Source organism: Alligator mississippiensis, chromosome 4 (genome assembly GCF_030867095.1).
Source record: "Alligator mississippiensis isolate rAllMis1 chromosome 4, rAllMis1, whole genome shotgun sequence".
NCBI lineage: Eukaryota > Metazoa > Chordata > Crocodylia > Alligatoridae > Alligator > Alligator mississippiensis.
Genome location: NC_081827.1, coordinates 178066225 through 178092717, shown reverse-complemented (window position 1 = coordinate 178092717; position 26493 = coordinate 178066225). Strand labels below are relative to the sequence as shown.

At 39.5% G+C, this 26493-nt stretch overlaps 1 protein-coding gene across 10 annotated transcripts in view; it reads left to right on the top strand.

Moving 5' to 3' along the window:
* Nucleotides 1-26493, top strand: part of ERBB4 (erb-b2 receptor tyrosine kinase 4) — a 1202068-nt gene that overhangs the window by 935083 nt on the left and 240492 nt on the right. For 7 of the 10 annotated variants that reach the window (XM_059727137.1, XM_059727134.1, XM_059727130.1 and 4 more), the window contains exons 14-17: nucleotides 94-187; nucleotides 2141-2295; nucleotides 9700-9744; nucleotides 9867-9941. In XM_059727137.1, coding sequence (XP_059583120.1) covers nucleotides 94-187; nucleotides 2141-2295; nucleotides 9700-9744; nucleotides 9867-9941 — 369 coding nt within the window. The remainder of the gene's footprint in view (nucleotides 1-93; nucleotides 188-2140; nucleotides 2296-9699; nucleotides 9745-9866; nucleotides 9942-26493) is intronic. The other 3 variants (XM_059727138.1, XM_059727136.1, XM_059727131.1) reach the window with 1 other exon arrangement.

Here is a 26493-nt window from a genome sequence, read left to right as displayed (position 1 = left end):
TTACACCAGCTGAGGGCCTGGCAGCAATTATGTTTAAATCAATTTCAGTCTGATTTTTTCCCCAGCACTAACCTAAATGACATGTTTCCCTAGTGAATTTCGAGAGTTTGCAAATGGTTCTGTCTGCATGGAATGTGATCCCCAGTGTGAGAAGATGGAAGACAACATGATCACGTGCTATGGACCAGTAAGCACAACATAAATGCCTTGTATCTCTGTAGCTTAGTTATTAAGTGCATGCCAGCTTAAGTAGTTATTTATAAATAGCTGTATTTGCTCAAGAGGACTTTAAGGATCATCACTTTCAACCATTTTAAATGCATTGTTAGTAAATGGTGACAAGCAAAAGAAATTTTGCAGGCCAATAGAAAGTTGGAAATAAAAAAAATGAAATAATAGAAAAAGCAAACTTTGATATCCTTATTCTCTCTTTCTGTACCGACTGCACTCTTAATGCTCATTTATTGATTTCTATAGACAACAGGTTGAACACGTTTTTTTTCTGCGTACATTGGCAAAATTCTGTTTGGCAAACATGTCCAGAGTGAAACGTATCTTGAATCAGATTCTCAAATGCTTAAGGAAATAAAAATATAGTAATCTCTCCATTCTTAGAGATGTTGTGTAATCTCAGTGCTAGAAGCCTATATAATTTCTTTCACTCATACAATTTTGTACTTTGCACATTCATTTTTGAAACAGAGAAACTACTCAGCTGTCATTTAAATATCACCTTTTCTCACTGCTAGATCCCCACCCCCCCCATGTATAGTCAGTCAAGTCTTGTTCCCCTCCATACCTCCCATCATATCATAATCATTCTAGCTCAAGCCGTTGTGTTTTCTGTATCCAAATGACTGAGCTAGATACGAAATTCCTAGTGTCCGTCTTAAAAACAGTATGAAGTGCTGCGGGCCCCATTATAATAACGGATGAGCCTCACTAGTTGCTTTTGAATAGTGAGCAAAGTGAAATGATTCCAATATTTTTTTTTCTGTGCATAACCCAAATAAAAGGTGGGAACCCCCATAATGAGTAGATATAATCCCTCACCTAGTTTAAGAACAGAATTTATTTTGGACTTTTGTGGCTATAAATATGGTAGGAGGATTTGCCTTAAAATCTTTTACGTAATTTAACTACTGATTTTAAAATGTTCTGCATGAATGATTTCTATCACTACTAGTATTAGTTTTTTGTTATACTTTATGCCAGTGGTTCTAAACCTTTTTAGACTTGAGGCACACATCCATAACCTTTATGAATTGAGATTTCAGTGCTTACCTCTGTGTATAGGGGCTGAGGTAGGAAGGGCAGGCAAGGACAAGCCTGTGTCTACCTCCTTGCACACCACAGCACCCCTCAGATGATCTCACAGCATCCCAGGGTGCTGCAGAACCCCAGCGGAGAATTACAGCTTCATGCAATTCATTCACTCAGAGCACTGAAGCCCCATGTTTTCTAACATAGTTGGATATTTAAATTTTCAGCAAACTGTTTCAAAAGCATTGTCTTTGCATCATATAGCATTATCCACTGGAGACAGCTGACAGCATTGTGCACAGTTGTGTCCAACTCACTCTGGGCCTGGCTGCTTTTAAATTTTATGAGAGTCTTGACTTCAGTGTCAAACTTCAAGTCTCTATGGGGTAATAATCTGAAGAAACTCAACAGCTCTTTGGTATTGCTGTGACTAGAAACCACAGGCAAAATTCTGCGCAGAAATAATTCTGAGATACAAAGAAGTTGATCTCACTGAGGAGCCATTATAACCACTTTGCAGCTATGTTTAATATTGAGCAGTGGAACAGGAAAATTCCAGGACAAATGAAAGTGGGCATGAAGCCCAATGAGGTTCATCCATCAAAAGTATCCAAATCAAATCACAGGCAATACTACAAAAACAGCACTCTAATGGTAATCTCTCCTGTGTATATTTTCAGTACAGAGCATGGAGATTTAGCTGTGTGACTTTCATTAATGATAACTGGGATCACCCAGCTAGTTCTGTATTCTTTATGCTGAAAATGTACTCCTCTATCTTTGAGCGTATAGTGCACAGCATACAGCCAGCAGTCCTTGTACAGTAATTAAAAGGTAGAGTATGTTCAATGCACTGCATTTTTTTCATGCTTTCCAGGGGCCAGACCATTGCACCAAGTGTTTCCATTTTAAGGATGGGCCAAACTGTGTAGAAAAGTGCCCTGATGGTTTGCAGGGAGCAAACAGCTTCATTTTCAAATATGCTGACGAGGACCGTGAATGCCATCCTTGTCATCCGAACTGTACCCAAGGGTAAGCTCCAGTTTCACATACAGTATAGCAAGCATTCCTATTTAATATTTACGTTAAATAATGTTGTGATTGGTTCAAAAAAGAGTTCATTCTTGAAACAGCGTGTATACAGAGCAATATTGTAACCCCTTGATTTTAGATCTCTCCCTACAGCCAAGACCAAGTTGTTAACATCCAGCAGCTTATCAGAGGACCAGGCTCAACACCAAACTTCACAATCTATTTGAAATGGTTCTTACCTAAGGGCTCCTTGGCCATCCTAATAACTTCTGCTGGTGTGGAAAGCATTTCTAATAGTGCTTGCATGGAAACAGGAATACAAGCAGGTGTTGTTTGATATTTGTTTAGAGACTTTTTCACCTGGTGGTCTTCGCCACCCCTTGGCACTCATGGATTCATTCTTGCAGCATTCCTGAGAGGCGAGGAAGCATTACTATCTCCATTTTGCAAACAAGAACTGAGGCAAAAGGAGATTAAGTGACTCGCCTTGTATTATTGCAAAGTTTCTGTCAAGGCCAGGAACAGAACATAAATCTCTCAAGATCCAGTGTTATTGGATCTTTCCAAGCACTCAGTTCTTTCTGAATGAGGCCACTTCAAGGTATTTAGAAAGGTTAGCCATCCCGAATCACTGTTGTCTTTTGAAAATATAAGCCAGCATGTCTGACAAATAATTGCCCATATCTCAATGAGGTTTCTGAACCAATTGAAGGACCAGGTGGTATATGAGGTATTGTGGGGCAGAGGCAGTGGGGAAGAACCTGGTGCGAGAGGGCTTTAGTAAAATGCTATTCAAATACATCTGGCATTAATGGGACACAGGACAGAACTTAACGCATTTCCTCAGGAGGTTTCTTGGATAGTCCCTTGTATTCAACATGTTTTGAAAGTGCTGAATTCTCACCGACTGAAATGAAGGCTTCAAAGGTGGGAATAGTCATTAAAAAAAACTCTGCAGCTCAGCAACTTTAGTGAAATAAACAGTTATCAGTCTGCATGGGCCACTTGAGTTAAAAATGTTCTTTATGATGTGACAATAGGTTATGTCCAAGGCAGAGGAAGAGCAAGAAAACTTCATCCAGTGAAATAATCAACCACAAGAGGCTTTTCTTGTTTAGCAGCTAAAATTAAACCAGTAAATTATTCAATATAATGTTGATGTCAACAGCTGTTGCCATTCAAAATGAGACCTTTTGCTGTTTTTGCAAATCTAATTACAATAGAGCCATTAGGGAAATGAAAGTGAGATAGCAGACACACAGGCAGGATCTGTTGCGGATTTGTCTTCCTCTCCGCCTTTCTAAAATCAGAGTTATGTAACAAAAAAAAGTGTTCATACTGTAGAAGACTAGAACAGGAAACAGTACAAAGAGAAAACTTACCTTAGAAGTAGGGTTTCTAATGCTGGTTTTAATGGAGAATGGAAATGTCCTTCTGTAAAATTCCACAAGGCCATCTAGGGGTAGAGTCTACCTTTACAGTCTACCCTAAGTACTGAGCTTCATTGGCCCATGAACAGACAAAAGAGTCATCTTTTCCCCACCCCCTCCCTGCCCAGTGCCCCATCACTTTGGAGGGATGAGTAAGATAATTGGTACATTAATGCTCCTTTTTTGTGAAGCATCTCACTCCCACCTGGACCAGCTAGCAGACAGTAGCAATGAGTGTTTGTACTTTCTGCTTTCTCATGTCCTGCCCAAATGTTCCCTCTCATGGCCAGAGCATAGCCAAGAAAAGGGAAAATGGAGATTTTACTCCTCGTCACATCTGGTGATGGATGGCTGACAGATGTTCCTAGACCTCTCAAACAAATATAAAGGGGCAGGTGGGTAGCAGTGAGATGTAACAGGGCCTTAGGCAACAGGAACTTGGGTTTTAATATGTACTTGACTGCTCCTAGCTGAAGGGAGTCCTTGAGTCACCACATATTTGGTGACTTTTTAATGTTGTCATTTTAATGTTAATGTTAGGTTTCCCCTTATCCAGCTGTATTTTTGTGTTACTGCCTGTTAGAGAAATGAACATCTCACATTGCCAGAATTTGCCAGTCCTGTGACAAATGACAGGCAGCAGGAGGGAAAGCACTAAAGGCCTCTCCTCTATACCTTCTCACTAATGCCCACAGAAGTACAGTTGGCTTTTAAAGAAAGTGATACATCTTTGGCTAGTTAAATGCTATTCCTACACTGCTAAAATGCCCCTGTAAAATACCCTGAAATTAACAGTTAGAAACCCCTAGACTTTGACTAAAAAAGTCTGGTTAGTGGAAAACATCTCGTATCAGCCCTTTTAAAAATCTGGATGATCTCAAATGTCCCATTCTAATAATTCTACATACATTTTATGCCATCTAAAATGTTCTTCTATCACTCTGCAATTATGTTAAACTGTGATGGTCATAGTGAATGCCCCAGATATCTGTTTTTATGCATCGTCCATTGTCTTGCCAACATTATCAGGCTCACACTGAATGAGCCTGGACAGAGAAAAGGAATCATTTAGTTTTCTTCTCCCTACCTGCCTCCACCCTTCACCCTCTCCATTCAATCCAGAATTTTCCAGGTTTACAGCCTTCCTCTTAGAAATGAGTGTTTAAATTCCCACACTCAGCATGACCCCTGAAAAAGGAGGGAGCTGGGGTGGTGGTAAGGGAAAATAGGAAGGAATAAAGTAGTGATGGGATTGCTGTCTGGATATTTGGCCCACTACTAAATTGATTTAAAGAAATTACATCATACTCTGTCTAGTATGTCTTTTATTTGGTTTCCTAGATCAATTGCTGGAACAAAACTGACACCCCAGCAGTACAGCAAAAATATCTGTCAAAAAGTGTTGAGCTGCTGCAGAGTACCAAATTACATGCAGCATGTTATCACTCCTGTAGCACTGCTCTTTTAGGATCAGGATATTTGCCAAAACAGACCATCAAATCTTGTTTATTGTTTCTAGCAGTAACCAATCTCTGATGCAGCAGAGGAAGGCAAACATCCCCTCTCACCTCTTGCCCATAAAGAACCCGACAAATGCCTCCATGGCAACTGCCAGTGATCAGTTTACCCACTGAAGCGTGAGATTTGATTACCCCATCTTAGCAGGTATAATTACAAATACTATTAATGGTCATAACATTATCCAGCCTGTTTAATCTTCTTACACTGAGCAAGAGAACTATCTAGGAGTGACTTACTATATGTATTTTGATGCTTCCAGTGCTATTGGCATAGCAGGCCCGTAAAATACATCGGTTAACTGAAGCCAATTTGGAGCCATTCTGAAGCACATGAGACAGCGATCTTGTTTAGTTCATGAGAGCTCTGAAGGCTCTTGGCACATCTTCCTAGTCAACTATCCCAAGTGGAATGTTTCCACAGAAATAAAACTAAAAGATGTAGAAAGGGTGTGATGATCAGCGTCCTCATCAGGAGAGGGGGACAGAAAATCTCACTGGACATCTCTACTTGCCAAAGAAAGTCATTTGCACTACTAATCATGTAAAGGAAATTTCCTAAGTATCTGCCCAGGCCTATCCCTCTTAACTGAGAGTAAAAAAGACATGGTTCTCTACTGGAACACATTCAGCTGGCAAAGGGGTTGCAGTCCTTTCACTCCAGAACTTTGAGTATGAAACATTTCCCAAGTCAAAATGAACAGTATGACCTCGGAGGCAATAAGCTCATGTGCTGTCAAATAAGGGAGGGGAGCAAATTACAAAACCAAACCGCTTTGTAATAAATAACAGTTGTTGTTTTATTATGATAAATTATTTTAATGGAGTTGGGCTGAGTAGCCCTACCAATAGCTCAGGGCTCTATAGGTCTAAGCCCTCCACAAGCATTGAGTGTTTTCAATCTAATTGAGAGCATCCCTGTACTCTAGGCTCCCAGGGGTCCTCTGCTGTTTGCAGTTATTGGCACAGCATAGCACAGTGTCTGCAGTTGACTTATGATTTAGTTTAACTTTTTAGTCCTACAGCACATGTAGCTTTCTCTATTTCTGAGCTTTGCAAGAGGAAAATCTGGTGCATTTTTAATTGAACCTAATTTTCTTATTTTGCTACATATTTTACAAGGAGTGCTGTACCCTCACATGGTCCAAACTCAGGAAGGCAAAAGCATTTCCTTTGCCAACTTTGCAAGCTTTCAGGAGAGTGCCTTGAGCAGTGATTTTGACTGTGAGAGTGGCTATTCCCTTGTTCCCATTTGTCCAGCCACTTCTTGCTACTTTTACCAGCTCTGGCTACTGCTAGTTGTTATAGATCTTTTCTCTCTGAGGAAGAGGGGACTCCAAGCCCTTGTGTGTATAGATCCTTTCCACCTCTTAATCTAACTTCCTCATCTTTAAATATATTTTCCTTGGTTCAGGTAAACTTGACGCCTTAACTCAGCAGTCAGAAATAAATGGCCGAGCCCATTATGTCCATGCATTCCCTTATTGATGTCACAGCAATTTGGTGTAAGCATCACACTGCTTGTGAAGATATGAATGTAGGATCAGGACCTTTCTTCACAGACGTATCCAGACTTTGATGACCATATTATCACCCTCTATGGGAAATTCCTCTCTTTGAATGGATTGATTTATGTAATTTTATAATCAGTTTTTTTCTGTTTGATTTTTTTTCCTGTTGGTGTTATGACATATGGGGATGACAAAGAGTTCACTGCATGACGTTTGACAAGAAAATGACATTCTATGTATTGGGAGTGGTAAAAGACTTGCCCCTCAGCCGTATTTCTTTGTTCCTAAGAGAGTTTAGAAAAAAGATAGCTTTAGGAAGGGACGGTTGTTTCTATTCTCATATTGTATTAACCTATTCATTTCTTTCAGAAACCTTAAACCCTGTGTTGGCTTCCAAATACACTATTTCTTTAAACATTTCTTTACCTACAGTTACCTCATTAACAAACAAATATATTTATCAATTAAAAAATTTATTTACAGGGAGAGGCTGCAAAGAGAAATAGCATCCAGATCCCAAATGCCTCAGAGATGATGATTCTGGGTGTGAGTGGAGTACTCTATGCTTTTATTTTTTTTTTTGCCATTATTATGCTTATTCTCTTATGTGTCCTGTATTTGCTAAAACCTTTTTGGAAAAATCTGAAACCAAGGCATTCTTTCTAGAATAGAAATGAATGGAATTTCATACTGAAAATCAGAATGTTCTGAATAAAGTTACTGAGGGCCAAAATTTGCTATCCTTTCTCACAGTGTGTTGTACCTTATTTCTGAGATATATTGACTTTTTTATTCAAGTAGACTTGAGGTAAAAGGTACTATTCAGCAATAGTAAGCATGACAAAATAGGTCCATACATGGAGTTTTATGTGGAACTGGGAAATCCACAGACAAGGATATTGTACAACTAAAAGGCGATTTCTTTCTAGGCACAGGTAAGGTCCAAAAGGCCAATAGAAGGGTTTTCCTGGGTTCAAGTCCTATTCATCAGAAGCCAAAGACAATAAATGTAACAGAGAGGTAAAATAACCCCAAGCAAATTGGCTCTTCATTATGTTAACTTGCCAGCTATGTGAACTAGTAACGGTTCTCAGGCCTCTAATTTCAAAACGGCTTTCTATTTTATTATTATTATTATTATTATTATTATTAATTTATTTATTCATTGCAAGACTGAACTCAGCTTCTTTTTACATGCTAGAGAACAGAAGCTCTGAACAACTTTTTAGCCCCATTTATTACTGAACTGGAACTGCTGAGAGTGCCGTGTAAGGAAGAAAAGTTACAGATATGGCTGACACTAAATCAGAATACAAACCCTTAAAGTCAAAGGGAGCTAAAATTTCAAAAGTGCATGTCAAGATTTTTCTATGTTATATTCCATGAACTGTATTTAAATCCACGCCACCTACTATACAATGTCTTGTCACTGAAGCACAGAATATATCTATTCTATCCTTGTATATGATGCTGCCTGAGTTCATTTTTTGAAGCAGCTTTTATGATCTATTTCTGTTAGTCTGTCCTGGCATTTTATGCAAATATAAGAATATAAGTAAACAAACAAGATCCAGGATATGATCTTATGCTGCTCTTGCCAAAGACAATTCATTAACTTAGACATCAGTGGATCATTAGTATTGTTATTTTAACTGCAACACAAGTTAATGAAAGGTAAATGATGGTGCAATGGAGTCACGCTATCATGAGGGCATATTTAAAGTCTTTCAAATCTGTATGGAATCTGCTTTTATCAAAAATGCACTGAAACATTTGGATTAAAGAGAAATATTAGACATGCATTTCCTCTTGGCTCTTTGAAAATCCCAGCCTAAATTAAAGTGCATCGATGAAAGCTGATACTGGAAAAAATACAGTGACCTGAACTATAGTCAATGGGCATACTGGCCAGAGTTCTTAAAACATGTCAGTGTTTATGTTAAGGGCCTAAATAAACTGATTTTCATAAGTGCTAAGAACTCCAAAGCTCCCAGTAGTTTCATTAAGAGCTGCTGGGTGTTGAGCACTTACAAAGATCTGGTTGTTTGTAAACTTAGACTCATTCACCTCCTGCTAAAAATCTTGGTCACCATTTTAAACTATAACTGACTTGCCATAACTGGTTCACCCCTCCTTATCCAACCAAGCTTCTCTGACATTCTTCAAAACATGATTCTAATAAAGCCAGTCTTCCCTTTCTGGCTGCTCTACTTGGACTGGATCCTCTGGGGCTAAAGAAGGAAGTGCTACAATGTCATAAATAATTGCTGATAGAGACCAATGGATTTGGTGTGAGATGATTTAATGGAAAGTCATTCCATAGTTCTTGCCACCTTTGGCAAACTTTCTTTTTCATTGGCTTGGGCGTTTAGGAAAGATGAAGCTACAAAACAAGAAGTGGTAGTCCCTCTCATACCCTGTCCATTTCCACTGTTATCTAATCTCCTCCAGTTCCAGGATTGGAGGGGATGACAGGGCCCCAAAAGTTTTCTTCAATGACCCTGAATATGTGTAAGGTACAGTATGAATAATAATAATAATAATAATAATAAAAGCAACTTTTCCACATAGCTCCTATAGATTGTAAGCAATGCAAATGAACAACAGCTTTTGCTCACTAATCGGTGGTTTGATGTTTTAAACAATGTCCAAAAAAAGCAACTATATTGTCAAGCCTCCCACGTAAGCAGGTGAAACCTGCCTTAAGTAGTGTTCAAGACAAGACCGGTCCAACCTTGGAATGTTATTTGTGCTGCTATTATTGTTCTCTTCTGTCTGTACTTTGTCTCATAAGCTGTAATTTCATGGTGACTTTGGTTTCTTCTGAGAATTATAATTAAGAATGTGGCATATGGGGGTGGGGAGGGGATTCCTTTTTTTCTGTCTGTAAATAACAGAACTTTCTCTCTCTTTCTTCCCCTGTTTTTCAAATTATATTTGCTGCAGGTGCATAGGTCCACGTATTGAGGACTGCATCGGCCTGATGGATAGGTACTTGCTAAGTGATCACTCCCCTTGTTCTCCTTCCATATTCCATGTGTGGGCAAGGGTGCATGTGTGTGCATGTTCCTGTGAATGGTGAATGATATTTTCTGTTCTGTAATTGCCTGCAGGTGTAGAGGTCCCGCTAGTCATGACTGCATTTACTATCCATGGACACGCCAGTCCACTTTACCACAATATGCTAGGTAACATCCACCATCTTTCCATTTTCTACCTAAGATCCTTCCCCATTTGCCATAGGAGTGGTGTACTAACCAGTTTGGTCAAATATACAAATTGGAGGGTGTTTAAGGCATCCTCAGTAGCCAGGTAAACAAACAGCTTGCTTCTTAATTTGAAAGTCATCTGGCTATGCCATTAAGAGACCCATTTTTGCTGAGGTTGAAGTTAACTAAATGGTGATTTTTAAATTTTTCACAGAAAAAAAAATAAAAACTAAATCTGAATGAAAAATTCCATTTAATTTTGAACTGAAGATTTTCACTGTGGTGTTGTTTATGAAGGAAAAAAATGAAACAAAATGAAAAAGTTATTCTTTAATGTTTTTGTCAATAAAGAAAAAGCTTCAGCAGAACTGCCTCCAAGGAATATCTCCGTTTATATAAAACTGCATTTGTCCTCCTAAACAACCCCTCAAAATATCTGAACTATTTCTGCCACTAGATTTTAAAGCTAGTATTAGAAAGTGGCACCTGAAAATGAAGAATCCAAACTATGCTTGAATCGGTTTTGGTGCATAGAATTTCATGTTTCATAGCCAAGGCAATTTTATGTAGGAAGAATTCACAAATGTTTAAAATGAAATTGTTTCTTTATGTTTACTTACGTTATATCCAATTCATATTCTTTGACTTTTTTCTTTTTATATTCAAACTGGTTAGTAGGGCCTCCAGGTTCTTGGGTTATTGCCATGGGCTAAAAGTTTATGGGGATTTTATCCTTTCAACGAACATCACCTCATAAAGCATTTTAGCTGGTTTTCCTTCATCTCAGAAAATGCATATAAAAAAGCTCAGATAAGTCTAAATTAAAAAAAAAAAAAAAGGTTTCAATGCCTCAGGGTTGTTTAGTCAACAAAAATCCTTATTACTTAGCTGTTGAGTGATACAGTGGTTAGACATGAGAGAGTATTCTAAGTACATAAGCAGAATATATTTCTTAAATAGTTTAGATAGGATCAGTTATGCCTAGGTTCAAAATCCAGCAGCGATAATGGGAAAAAATTTTTTTTTCAAGATTGATTTTGAATGCTTCAATTTTGGATGCTCAGCCTGAGACAAATAGGAACTAATTTTCAGATATTCCACATGCTCAAAATTTTAAAATGTAAACCACTCAGAGATCTCTCAGACTGGGCTCCCTAAAAACCAGATGTCCAAAATCAGTAGTCATTTTTTTAAATATTGGCTTCACTGACTTCGGTAGGTTTTGATTCTAGTCCTTAGGCCACAAGTGAGTAAAACGTATTAGTTTTAAAGGCTTCAGCAGGACTACAAACCTAAAGGTAAGAACATGCTTAAGTGCTTTGTTGAATGTTAAATGTAAGAATAGTATGAGTAGCACTTTAGGAAGAATATTACATTCTTTGTACTAGCAGTAACAGGAAGACAGCTATTATATAATTACATTGCACTCATAGTTTTAATGTTTTCTGTGATTTCTGGTCTTCTTACTGGGGGTTTTTACATGCTTGGTGATGTTAGTATAATAGGGAAATAATGTATCTTACTCCATACAGTACTTGATTTAGGTTGAGCAGTTTTTTCAGGTAACTTTGAATTCAGAATGTGGCATTTTTGTCCTGATAATAATTTAAGTATCAAAGGACACAATCCAATATCCACTGATGTCAAGAGAAAGACTCCCCATTAATCTTACCAGCTGTTAGACCAGACTCAACACTTTAGTAGTAAATGAATAATTAGATATGTAACTCCAGAATGTGGAGGCATTTGCTAGAAAGCTATCGGGCTTCACAAACTTAATCACGCAGTCCATTAGCAGGTTCTTTTTATTTTGTATGTGGATCAGCGCTTCTATCTCTGAGTCTGTGATCTAGCATCAAGTCAGTTAAAGCAAACTACTGAGGGAGGTGAAAAATAAAGTAGATGATTTAATCCACTTAAATGAGGCATATCCTACACCATTCAGTATTGGTAGTGAGCGACTGCTCAATTATAGAACCTGGGAAACCACTTCAAAGAAAGGATAGTTCCCTTAGATCTGACAGAAATTTCTAGTTTTAGCTTTGGAGAATATGTGAAAACTATTGCAGTGTAAACTTGATTAAATATTAGTACATGTGTATTTTGTTACTTTCAAAGCAATGAAAGAACTGCTAGGGCCATTTGACAATTTAGGCTTATTACATTATGCAAGTTTCTCTTTTTATTGACAAAAAGTTGCTTTTGTTAAAGGTAAAAATAAGCAAAACTGCACTGGCAAAATGCTACTTTTTCTGATTAATGGGTTGAGACCTAAAATGTTTCTATTTCTTTCACTTTAAGTAGGTGCCCTTTTCATATATCTCTAACTATCTTCCATGTACCAGACGTCTGAATATTTATTCAGGTTATTAATGGCTTATTTGTGCCTTCACATTAACATTAATAAGCACTGATTGAGGAGCAAAGTATTCCATTGTTTCAATAAGCAAGAGGTGATGACAGAGTTCTAAATGCAAACAAATGAAGCATTTTCATTTTCTTCACCTGTTTTTTTCTCTTCATATCAGTGTTGTTTTTCTTTTCAGTTTTGCAGATTGTTTTTGCCATGATCCATTGGCCTTAAGGCTTTTGCACAAGCCTGGTAGGATAGCAGAGGAATTTTTACTGTCATGTTTAATAAAGATAAATCAGACATACTACACTGCTTGTTTTCAAAATGACCGGTGAAATTTCAAACACATCTTTTTTTTTTTTTTTTTGCTTGTATTTAATCCCTCTATATGCTGAGAGAAGCATTTTCATGCCACATATTATATTCCCTTTGTATGGGGACTTTTAGTTTCAACATCTCTGAATTCAACTGCATACAAGGGAATGTAGGAAACATTGATGTCCTTTATAAAATCAGAAGCATTTTACCCCTTTCCTATAGACCAGTTGATATGTCTACAAACACCTGTTAGGTTGCTTGTCATATATATATAAATACACTTGCCCTTTGTTCCTTTGGGACCCAAATGCATTTTCAGTACATTAAATTAATCCTTAAAAGGATTTCACCATATTGTTAACTACCAGAAAAAGTTCAAACCATAAAGAGAGTAAATGTCTCCTTAACCTAACCAGTAAAAGCTTTCAGAACTCATGGGAGAAATGAGTGCTACTTTTATTTGTGGGTAGTTGCCAATTCCAGCTACTGCAATTATAGCAGCTATATTACTGTTGTTATAGAAATGCTATAAAAAAACATAGGCATCAGAGTTACATAAAAAACATAAGTGCCATATCAGGTCAGACCAGTGGTTTCATCTAGCCTGGTATCCTGTCTCCAACAGTGCCAGGAGTGGATGCTATAGAAGGAAAGCATTGAGACATACAGTAAAATCTCTGTTATCTGGCATCCCCAGGGTAAGGTGAGTTGCCAGTTATGTAAAAATTCTGGTTATCTGAAACCCCTCAGCAGGGGTTTTCAGATAATGCGGAGCGGGGAAGGTGGCAGCTCCACCCCTTGACAGGACCCCCGTCCCCTGATCAACATCTGGGTACCTGAGCCCTAACCCCTGACCTTTGCCATCAGAAGTCCCTCCCCTTGCCTCCTGGAAGTACTCCGTTTGGGAGGGGATGTATGTCATCTTGGAACCAGAAAAAAAAACAAATCATATGCTAAAAGTCAAACGCCTACTGTAGCATATTTTTTACAAAAATATTTTTGTCATGATTTGTGTTTGTGTGCTGTATATAACGCTTGTTGCATAATAACTCAAAAATAAAGTCTTACTGTTGCATATTGTGTGGGGGGTATGGGAGGTGGTTGGGGGGGTTGTGAGAGGTTGTGGCTGTGTGGGGGGGCAATAGAGTATGTTGGGGTTTGTGTATATCTGGGGGGTTGTGGGGGCAGGCTGAGGACCTCCCACACACTCCCCCCATGTTGCACAACCCCTGCCCCTGGCAGCAGCAGCATTCAGGGTGCTCGTGGCCCATGCAGGCACTGCCACCCAGTGGCACGTGACTCTGGCCAGCATTGCACAGGGTGGCAAGGAGCACATCCAAGCCGGTCCACCTCTATTGTGCAGGGCTCCACACAGTGCACATGCAGCTCCCAGCACTTGTGCACTTGCACAGTACAGCTGGTTGCCTTCTCTACTCCCTGCCGTGCAGGTCCTGGGACTGCCAGGAAGCAAGGGGTAGGGCTCCCCTCCACTTCCATCAGAGTCCCAGGACCTGCACAGCAGGGAACAGCAAAAGCAGCCAGCTCCATTATGCAGTTTCCTTTGGTGGTACATGAGTGCTGGGAGCTACACATGTGCTGTAGGGAGTTCCACACAATAGAGGCAGGCCAGCCTGGCTGCATTCCTTGCCACCATGGCCAGAGCCACACACTGGCAGGCGGCAGCACCTTCCCAGGCCATGAGCACCCCAAGCGCCCACTGCCTGCTGCTGCCGCCGGCACAGGCTGTGTGCCATGGGGGTGGGGAGTGTGTGGGGGATTCCAGCACCCCCCCCACCCTCCCTCACATCCATACCCTACCCACCTGAGCTCCATGCTCCTGCTGTCCCCCTGGGCATGAGCTCCATGTTGCTGCCAGCCCCAGCCCCATGCTCTGCATTCCTGCCCAGATGCAGCTCCCCCCACTGCTTCCCTACCTGGTGCCCAAAGTGAGGGGGTGCCAAGGACTCTGAGCAGGTCTCCAACAGCAGCTGTAGCAGTGGGAGCAGCAGCCCTGCCTGGCTTGAGCCAGGCCCTTCCACCCACAGAGGTGGGAGCGAAACGCATGGCCTGGGCAAGGTACAGTTAGCTGGTATGCACCCACAGGCCAAATGAAATTGCCTCATGGGCCAGATTCAGCCTGCAGGCCAGATTTTGCCTGACTCCTGACCTATCACAATGATATCTGATTCATAAATTGTAATTCATGTGTTGCACTGACTCAGTTGTATATCTTAGAGTAGATCCTCAGACTGGTTTATCTGAGTTGTTTGGGAGTTACCAAACATGATGTCTGTTCACACCCTGATGACACAAAAGTGTAAGCAACTAGATTCACCTTGCTGACTGAGAAATTCCCAAGAAAGGTTATGTTCTTAGCTGGCAGAGAATTGGGGTGAAGCTATACATTTTATTAGATCATACTAAGCTCACTTAAAACCTAACCTTCCACAAGTGTAGTATGGTCTAAGAGTAACATGTAACTTCACCCTTGACATAGCGTGTTCCCAGAACTTTGGCATAGGAAACATATCAGGGAAAGTAAAAAGAGGGTCATGGTCAGAGTGCCACTGTTCTCTGGCTTTTCTCAGGTTGCAAACAGGCCCAGCCAACAGTGTTGCTTTCTCTAACTACCTACTAAGTTTTGGTTTCAAGTTTTTACCATCGTGGCTGGATCTAAGATTTTGAAAAGGAATGTGCATACAGTGTGATGTATCATTTCAAATCACATGACACATTTTTCTTCAGTTAAAGAGAAACTAGAAGCTGTACTGGTGTGCTAGGGGCCTAAAGCTATATTATTCAGTTTAAGATCAAAGCAAAAACAAATATAACTTGATTGGGATGTTCACTGATTTGCTAGATTATATAGTAAGCTAAAAAAATACAACAAACTAGAAGAAAAAAGTCAAAATATTAAAAATGCACTGTTTCATTAGTCCTTTAGTCATTATAGTTAAATATACATCTCTTACTCAGATTCATAACACAAAATCTAGTCTTCTTGATTGTTTTGACAATGCCTCCAGTACTTCATTGTCAATTATTTCTATACCTGACTTACTATTACTACACCTGAGTTAAGGTTTTTAGCTAGAGCAAGTTAAAAGCTAGATGATGACAATTAGCTGATTGTCAGCTTGCTCCAGGACCATGCCAGGGCTCAAATTGGCCCCCACACAGTCCCTGGAGCCAGCCAACAATCAGCTGCTTGTCGACTGGCAGGAACTGTGCTGGGGCCAGTTTGAGCCCCATTGTTGTCCTGAAACTGCTGATGATCAGCTGATCATTGGCCACCTCCAGGGACCTCACAAGGGCTAGTTGTAGATCCTAATGCTGTCTTAACCCATTCATTTTTTGTGTTATAATTTTGTGGCTGGTTTTCCCTTTTTGCCACCATTAATTCCATGAATGTGCGACTTAACTACTGCTTAAAATGTGATTAACAAACTAATTCTGCTACAGCCTTATTCTTGGAGATTACCCTACAGTGCTAGCACTGTACAAACAGAACAAACGGGCAATATCTCTCAAAAATAGCTTACAAAATCTACTGATTAAAAGGAGACCTTATGGGTAATTTAAAGAAGGAGGAAGAGAATATATCTGCCACCTTGTTACAATAAATACCCAATAATATAGATTTGGTCTTTCTGCACTTAGAAATTGTCTATTTAATTCACTTATTGAAATTAGACTCTCAATAAAACTCAGTAACATTCAGCTTAAAATCTGGGGACAGCATTTTCACCAAGTTTCAGATGCAAGATGATTTTTCACTAAGTTTCCAGTGTTTCAACTTTGATATGACATATTCAAGCAATAATTAAAAGGAGAATGCTGTAACAGATGAGTCTGCTATCTTTGTGATATAGCAATGATCATAAAACTGAAGATGTAATGAGTGAAAAGGGGGGGGAAGAAACAGCATCTTAATAGTTCCCTGAGTGATCTGATGTCTGTATTGATTTACATCGTAAGTAAATGTACTTCACGTTCCCTTTTAACTAACAGAAACTAATTAGCCAGGGCCCCCCATTGTGAAGTAGTTACATAAAACGATGTGTAGATATTAACTCACATTAGAATCTCCTCATACTTTCTTACTATTAACAAAGCACATTCTCCCAACTAATCATCCCTTCACAAACAAAAAGGGTGGGGTTTTTTTTTTACATTGTGTATGTATACAAGAGCGACTTAACAGTAAACCCTTTGTAATGCAAGCAAATCCTTTCATAGCTGTTTTATACCCCCTACATAGTATGGTTTCATTAGAATTTCACAGCAACTCAGTAGCATAGGAAACATGATAGGGAAAGCCATCTCTTCTAAACTATGTGTTTGTATTTTTTATGATACTCTGTTCTATTGCTTTGAGTAAAGCATTCCATATGTTCCAGTTATTTATAGAATAATTACAGTCACTCCTGGAAGGGTAAAAAAAATCATTTCCCATAAAATAAGATAAGATAATATAACGGGGAAAGTCAGATTTATTTAGGAATAAATATAAACTAAAGTATAAACCTACTCTTGGATTAGTAAAGTATGCCACTCCTGAGAGACTTTTTAATACAGAGGTTTCTGATGTGATATTAAAGGGAACAGACTGTTTTTTTAAGAATTGAGAAAGAATAGAGAAAAAATATGTATTTTTGGCTCTGACTGGGGATTATATTGTTTGAATTCACACTTTAACATTTTAGAAATAAGCAGAATGACAGACAAATCCATATCTTGGATACGGATAACTGGATTCTGTTTTTGACTGTGCCTCTGCAATGTGACTTTAAGCAAGTCAGTTCCCTTTTTGTGCCTTTTTAAAATCTCCTATCCTTTCTTTCTCTCTCTCATGGTGGATCCATGTAGACTTTCACTGTGGGTGCATCTACACGTGCAATTAATGTTAAAAAAAGCTTATTGCTCCAGAATTTTTTGCTCCTAGGTTCACTGTTTGAAAGTATGCCCAGGAGCAATTAGCTCCAGGGCAATCAACTCTGTAATTTATTCATGTGCAGAACAGGGAGCTGGGTCAGAGCAGCCCCAGCTGGCCGGGGGCCCTAGGGATCAGCCTGCCAGCCCAGGGCTGCCCGCCTTAGCATCATGTGCTCTAGCCAGTCTGGGCAGTATCTACACATGCACTTTGGAGTTTTTTATTCCACAGCAGGATAGCACTTGTAGTATCAGGATAGTATTTACAAGTACTATCCTGCTGCAGAGTAAATTAGTTTACTGCAGCCTAATAACTATGCATGTGTGGACATGAGACCTTTACTGTGCAGCTAACTAGTCGACTGCACAGTAAATGTCTCATGTAGACATTCCCTCACACAATGGGGGTCTGATGTTGAATGGAGGTTCTAGGTGATACCACAGCATCAATAATAAATAATAAGTTTGGAAAGATGTTTATATACATGTACTCTATATACATGTGTATGTATGGCACCCCACTGGCTTTAGCAGTTCAAATCAAGGGTGGAAATAGAGCTACTGGATCTTCTACTCTAAAGAGGTGCTATTGTAAGTTGTCTGAGAAAGGAAGGGGAAGTGCCACATGTATAGTGGTATCTGCCATTGAGCTGCCTGGAGGAAGGAGTGATCCGTTCTGCATCTTCATTGTACTGTAAGGGGGCTGGGGTGGTGTGAGCACCAAGATGCGTGGTTGACAGCTCCAAGGTTGCAAGTTTGAGCCCTTAGCAGAAGCATTCATGGTACAGCCGTGTCAGATTCCAACAAATCTGCAAATTCTGCTAAATACATTGTCACACAAGGACGCAAATAAGGAAAGGATCATACTGATGCTCTTATAAATAAGTCTATTCACTCAGAATGAAACAAACTTGACACTAGAGATAGTAAGGTTTACATTTGTGGTAAAATTGTAGTGAAGTACACTGAATATCCTGAAGTAGCTCAGGTCTTTCATTATTATTTCTCCTACAGTAATTCAGGACTTTTATTAGTCTTTCTCCTATGTAGAATTTCTCTTGACATGTGTATATGGCAAGCTTACTGACCAGGCAGTGTGCAAATGCACTACTGTCCAGGTTGGAAATAGAGTAGCATTGTCCACGTAGAGTTGGAGGTAATGATTTGAGATACTGATTAACTCCATTGAAAATAATTGTTGCTTAGAAGTCAGAATTTCTTCCAATAAATGATATACATAACAATATTTCTTCCAATAAATATTTCTTCCAATAAATTATATACATAACAATTCTGATTATAATACATTTCTATACATTATAAAATTGTTCTTTGAGGAAAGTGTTTTATCTTTGCAACAAATACACTATACATGTCTCTATACTTCCTTGAGTTAATTTTGTTGCCTCAACTGAGAATTTAAGTTTAATATTGCTATACATTATTTATTTATTATTAAAAATACATTTGTAGAATTTTAAAAATATGTAAGAAACAGAATTGCTTAAACCTCAGTGAATAGTTTCTTAATGCATTAATCTTTTACATTCAACAATTTGAGCCCAAGTTTGTAGTCTTACTCCTGTTTTGCCTAAAGAAAGCTTCAGCATTTGTCTTTTATATTTTGACTATATACATTACTAACTAGTATACTTAATGTAGAAATATAGCCAACACTGTGTTCACTGTGCTCATAGCTTTCCCATTTTGATCCATCAAAAGATAAAGAAGGTACAACCTTCACATACAAAGCTTTATTTAAACAAAAATATCTTATTAACATAGCTCTGTCATAGGCATTCAAAGGGTCAAGTCTGTTTGGTTAGGTCTAGTGGAAGATATCTAATCTTAATCCATATCATTTAGTACAGTACAGAGATTACCCTTTAAGTATATTCTCCCCTCACCACTACCTCTTGAAATAGTTTTGTAAGAAATTCTGACTGCATTAGCCTGGCTGTTTTAAAATCAAATATAATTTCTTTGAAAAATCAAGCCTGGTACATTTAGATGTTAATATATAATGGAAATGAGAATGAATCTTTTGCAACCTGCAGTTTACACTATCCTGTTAATTCTTCCTACCATCAAACTATTTTATTCTGTAGTTATTTGCCAGAAATTTTTTTTACCAGCAGATAAAAAATAATATATAATTTATCACTTGACTGCATCTTCCTTTTGTTTTATATAAATGGACACACCAGATTTTTTGATTGCTAAACAAGACACTACAGTCACAAAGACATGAGGCCTGCAAATATGTAATCATAAAATAATAACATCTTATTATAAATTCCAACGAATTAACAAATCTCAGTACCTGTGAAGCTAATTGTGCAATGCTGAACTACAGCAATTACCAACGATTGCAGCATTACCACAAACACCAGCCATTGTGCAGATACAGAACATTAGTAAATCAAGCCATGATGTTGAATTATTTCCTGTTATTGTATTTTTTCTTTCATGCTGTAAAGTGAAATAACATGCTGGAAAAATACCATATAAATTATCTGTAGCTTTGGGCTTTTGAGCAAGAGTCACAAATAACCTAATTTGAGCTGAAAGGGTCATCCAGCTCTAAACTACTCATTTCATATGCAACACCCTACCTGTATAGGACCAATTTAACTTTTTTTATATCCTTTTTCCAGATTGCATAGGCTATTTGCCTCCTCTCAACCCTTGTTATCACTACAGTGGGAAAAGTCCACTAAGAATGTAGACTGAACTGTACAGTGATCAATGTAATGTTAGATATTCAAAATCACTCAATATTAGCCTAACTCAAGTACTCAACAGAAGCTGAGTTAAACCAATGCTTACCATTATCATAAATCCCACCCATACTCCTCTCCAGGAGGCTTTCATAGCATTTAGTAGCAGGCGGCTTTTGACTATGCTGTGCTGTGGCCAGGCAGTGGGGAGAAGTGATAGCAGCAGCAGCAATGGATGGCCCACCTCAGACCCAAGCTGGGTCATTCAGATCCACCTCTGTAAAATCATTGCCCACAGCTGATATAGATCATCAAAAAGAATAAATTTGGGAAATGTAATTAATAAAGTTAAGACTAGTAATGATTAACGGTCAAGAAGATTGTGAATTCATCTATGCAGGTAAAATATTGGATGCTTAGCAAAATTACTCAGAGATCTTTCGTCTGTAAAACTGAATTGTTTATTGCATATGAAGATTTTATGAAAAATGTCCAGGTTTTCCTTTTCCAGTGGGCCAGAATGTGACCTCCTGGTGCAATGCTGGGATCAAAAGAACTGATATGATCCTTGGATCTATGACCAGGGAAATAGTAACTAGGAGGTGATACTAAGTCTGCATTTGGCATTGCTGAGATTAATATTGGAAAATCCCTAGTTTTTGGATCTGTAATTCAAGAAGGATGTTGATAAATTGCAGGAGGTTCAGAGAAGAGGTCCAAGAATGATTAAGGGATTGGGAAATATTCCTAATAGTGAAAGTTCCAAGAGGTCTATGTAATTATTTTATCAAAAAGTTTAAGGGGTGACTTGATTTGAGTTCATAAATGATTAAATAGAGAACAGAAAATTAATTACTTCACTTTAGTGAACAAAAGCTGACTATACACCTGCTCAGAGGTGAGTGGAGGGGGTGCGTTTTAATTCAATTGGTTCCTGGAGAGCCGCTTTAATTAAAAAGCCTCATCATCATGTGCATTAAGGGCCCCTACCCCCTCCCCAAGTTTCAAAATGGTCACGGGATGCTTTAGCTAAAGCTCATTCAATGATGTTTAGTTAAAGTGCCCCCATGGCCCTTCTAAAACATGGTGGGGGGGCTTAATACACGTGATGAAGAGGCGATACTGGTATGTTGTAATTAGAACGTGGAGCAGACTTGGTTAATTGTGATCATTAGAACACTTGAGTAATTGAGTCTGCTCTGACATATTCTAATTAGAATGCGAACCAGCTTGTCTATAGGCAGCCAAAAGTAAAACAGGATCCTACAGCTGGAAGTGGAAGCCAGGTAAATTCAGACTAGGAACAGGACATACATTTTTAAAATGAGCTGTTGACCAAATGTTGTATTAGATTCTCTCTCTGACATGACTGAAGATTCTTCTAAAATATATGCTCCATCTGGTGTTCAGCACTCAGCTGCAGCAGCCCAGCAATGCAGACTCCCAGAGACTGTGCCTCACTCCCTCCCTCTCCTTACGCTGGGCGAGGAGCTATGCCTCCTGAGGCAAAAGTGCACTCAACCCCCTCCCCTCTATACATTACTGGACACAGGGCTGCCTGGCTTCCATGGCTGGGCTGTGCCTGTCATAGCAAAGATGCCTGGGAGAGAGGATATACATTTTGGAATCCCCTTTAAGTCATCATTCAGAGTGGGTGCCCTACTCGCCCCCTCAGGTTTTGCTCCTGATCAAAATATATCTAGTCTGGCCCTACAATCTGTGATACCTGATATAGATAGATGTGTGTACCAAGTTCTGGCTGGGGTCAGATTTTAGCTCACTTGCTCCAGATAGCATCACAAGGTTCTCTATTTGAGTTTCAGCTGTGGCAGTAGTTTTTAAGGAATATACTCGGCAAATACAGTAACTCTACCTCCCACTGGTTTCAAGGAGTGTTAGCTAATGCCAGTCACAAGTAGCCATTCATGCCATCAATATTGTGATGAAATATACTGTATCTACTTGATTAAAAGATGACTTTTCTCCCTATTTAACATGATCGGTAAAACCCCTCATCTTAGAGCGGAGTATGAGGTGGCAGGGGGCAGGCAGCTGCTGTGGCTCCAGCTCCAGCCCTAATCCTAGGTCAGGGCTGGAACTGCAGCTGCTGTCGGCCCCCTGCCACTTCTGCTCCACCGACCATTCCTCCCCTGCAGCCTCGGTCCCTGGCTGCATCCAGTCCCCCCCCCCCCGATCTCTCCCCCCTCTTCCCTGCCTCAGTTCCCTTTACCTTTGTTCAGGTGCCACCAAGCTCTGTCCTTGCTGCAGCCTGGACTATGGAGCATGGTCCCAGTCAACCTGTGTAGCAGCAGTGCTGGCTCCACACTGCTGCTATGGGGCCAGGCTGGAGCCATGCTCAGTGCCTCAGGCTGCAGCAGGTACAGAGCCTTCTGGCACTGTAACAAAGAGGGAGTATGGAGGAGCAGGCAGGTGGGAAATGGAGAAAGCAAGTGTCAGGGATTTGAGGCTGCAGAGGGCAGAAGCAGTGTGAAGGAGAGAAAAGAGATTTGGAGGAAGGGGGCAGGGGCCTGAGGCAGTAGGAGGTAGGTACAAGGTGGGTTAAATGGGGGGAGGCAGGTGGCAGGGGCAAACTGCATGCCTCCCCTACCACCTCCATACTGCCTTCCCCCTAAATCCTGTCCTGCACTGCTCCTTCCACCACCTTTTGCCATACTGCCTTCCCCACCATCTCCTACAACTGTCCCTTATTGCCTCCTCTACCACCCCTGACTGCCTGTCCTCTTACTGTCTTGCCCACTGCCTACCCCATTACTGCACCCCCACCTGACCTACTGTGTGCCCACTCACTGCCTTACTGCTGCCTGCCCCCCCCACCTCTCCCATTACTGCCCCCCTCATCACCTGTGTCCTCACTGCTTGCAGTAGTTGGAGGGGGGGGGGGGAGTAGACCAATTTAATGCGATACGCCAATAATTAGATTCTATACATGGAAAAATATAATAAATTTATACATTATATGTGTATAGAATCTTATTACAAGGGGCATCTTAAATTCAGGGTCATCTTAGGTTTGGGTAAATTTGAATATATTTAATTGTTAGGCCAACTGTGTTACTTCTGATTTTTCAAAATAAGCCACAGGTAAGTAAAAAAGAACCTGAACCAAATCCCATCTTTTTAAAAATAAAATCAGGCTATCAGTCATCTGAATAAGACCTTTATTTGCCCTGAACAATTAATGTATATTCTTAAGGGAGAAAACGTCATACTTAATATTATATTAATTACAATGGGGGCATAAATATTGTACGAATCACAAGGAAGGGAGGGGGCCAGGTGGCCATTTTTGTTTATGAATCTAAATTAGGAGAAGAAAATTAAGAGGGCATAGTTTATCTTTATCTAGGATCTTATGTTTTATTTATTTTGGACTGTTCTTCTGTAATGTTTTCTTATTCTTTATCTTTCTAGAGTTTCATTGCTTTGGAGTGCTATTTGACATTAGCCAGTAGAGCTGTTTGTTTAGTGTTGTGAAACTATTCGCAGTTGGTGCAACATGCACAAAGGCCCCAAATGACATAGATTTACCCAAAGATGCATGTCGTCTGCAAAATATGTATAATGTTTTGTTTATATGTAACCTTTGGATATTGTCAGGGGAGTTTCCTTAAGGGCATACTGTAATTTTGACAAACGCCTCACATTATTTTTCAATCTGAGCTACATTTTTAACCAAATCATCTCAATACACTAGCGAGCAAGCTCCCTTCCAGATATGTCAGCTATTCAATCCAAAAGATAATGCAGATAATCATTTTTGTAGTCATTCAAGGTTGAGCAGGTCATTAAACAGACACAAAAAGGTTGCAGGATAAAATGAAAAACAGGGTTTAGCAGATCCTTACTGAGTTTCATTAGATGAAGTGTGCATGTGAGTTTGCATTATCAGTTCACTCTAGCATGTCCCCAGCTAATGATAGTCTTCCCTTATTACTTTCAAGATCACAACATGTATATGAAAAATTAAGAACAAATTCACATGTAGTCATGAGACCAGAGGTCAAATTTTGGTTTTAAAAGGTTGAATGGTCTAAGTCAGGGCTGTCCAATTGGTGGTCCATAGGCTTTATGTGGTAACCAAGAGATTAACCCATGGTACCCAGGCTCTTGGTCTGCATGCTGTTCCCCACACTTGTCTCTTGCTGCTTGTGCCTTCTTCTGAGGGAGAAGATAAATGAAATATAGCAATAGAGAAATAGAAGTAAGCAAATGGACAAAGGAAACATTTTACTTATTTACCAATGACCATCTTAGTAGGTAGTCAGAGTGACATATTTAAGATAGTTGAATTAGAATAATGAGGTTGCATCAGCCTCTGAAGAACATGTTAGTCTTGAATTATTCTACCTTGGTTAGGATTTCTGGATCTGCTGTTTCTGTTCACTTAAGTGCAACAGGCATTTTTAACTAACAGACATATCATGAAGCTCTTTGCATAGAAAATAATTGAATTGTAGTGCTGCTGTGTCTTAAACAAAGGATTCTGGAGAATGTTTTAGACATTCACCGCAGACTGAACAGACACATGACTACCCATGTGGAAGAGGAAAATAGCATGAGGTATTAATTATTGTTATTTTACTACAGAGATGTCAAACATATGGCCTGTGGGACAGATCCCCACTATATGACCTCCAGTGCTGCCCCTGGGGCTCAGTTGACCTGGACCAGCCCTACGGGTAGGGCCCAGAATGCAAGCTGCACGCAGCACCTGCCCCAGGAACTCCTGGATACAGGCACATAAACCAGTCAAATCAACACCTAAACTCCACAAGTGTTTAAGGGCAGAACTGTTCTTATTGGAAGTGAACTGAAAAGAATTGAGATTTATGGAAGAATTAATTGCAGAGTGGGGGATCACTTGGCAAAAAAGGAGAGAAAGGACAATTCAAGAGTAGGAGATGAGCTATAAAAGCAAGATGAGGAAGCAAGAGTGATGTTCAGAAAGCAGGAGGAAAACAAAGGGAAGACAAGCTTCAGGCAGTTCAAACTAAGAGTAAGGAATATCTGATTAACAGGAACAGTGATTAACCATTTGAATACTCATAGACATGATGGGTTTTCCATCCCATTAATTTTTTTAATTATATAGTTTGTACATTATATGCTTTACCTCACTCAATCAAACTTTATGAATTTGATGCAGAAATTCCTCAGTGAGTTTCTGTGGCCAGCATGAGATCAGTATACATGATCATAAGTGTCTCTGCTGGTCTGTCGTATGTCATATGAAAATGATTCTGTGGGAAGGAAAAACATTAGGCAGATATTTTAGGTGCTTGTGTAGGTTGGTAGGAAGAAACAAGCAGGGGTGGGGAAGGGGATAAATTCTACCCTGGCAATTCAACAACGTAATGTTGAAGTCCTTTTATATGCTGTGTATTTAGCTCTCATAAGTGAAAATGTGAATGATATAGAAGCTCTGTATGCCTGACTAGCAAATGAAGCAAAGAAAATCACACTACAAGTGAATATGAATAAAGCACAATATCTGCTGGTAAATAGGACAGCAGTAAATCAGGGATCTCACATAACAATAAATAACACAAATTTTATCTAATGACCCACTTCAAGTATTTAGACTCTGACATGGTATAGAATGGGAATATAAAGGAAGAAATTACACGAAGAAGGAAGCAGGAAATAGAGCCTACTTAAATAGAGCAGGAAATAGAGCATTGCACAAACTCTGTCACCCAAGTTAATCCCAAGGAAAAGTAAACAAGTTGATAGTCAGGCTATGTATAACCTATGGCAGTCAAACCATGGTTCTCTTACAAGCAAATGAGATGCTCTTAAATCATTTTGAAAGAAAGATTCTGTGGAAAATCTTTGGTGCGGAAGTATGATACCATAACATAAAAATGGGACATAAGAATGAAAAATAAGTTATATCAATTGTACAAAGACCAAACCTGGCACAGGAGAACAAATAACAATGACTACAGTGGCTGAGCCACTTGAAAGAATGGAAGGAATCCAAATACCAAAGAAAGTGCTCTTTGTGGAAAAAAGACCAGACCGCCTGGATGACCAAGGCAAAATTGGCTAGATACCTGCAGAAGTTTAATGTGATCAGCTAGAGAATGAAGGCACACAACAGATGACAATGGATGAAGACAGTGGAGGCAGGCAAGGGTCTCTAAGGCCAGATCTGTCTTCTACATATCCACTATGGGCCTGATCC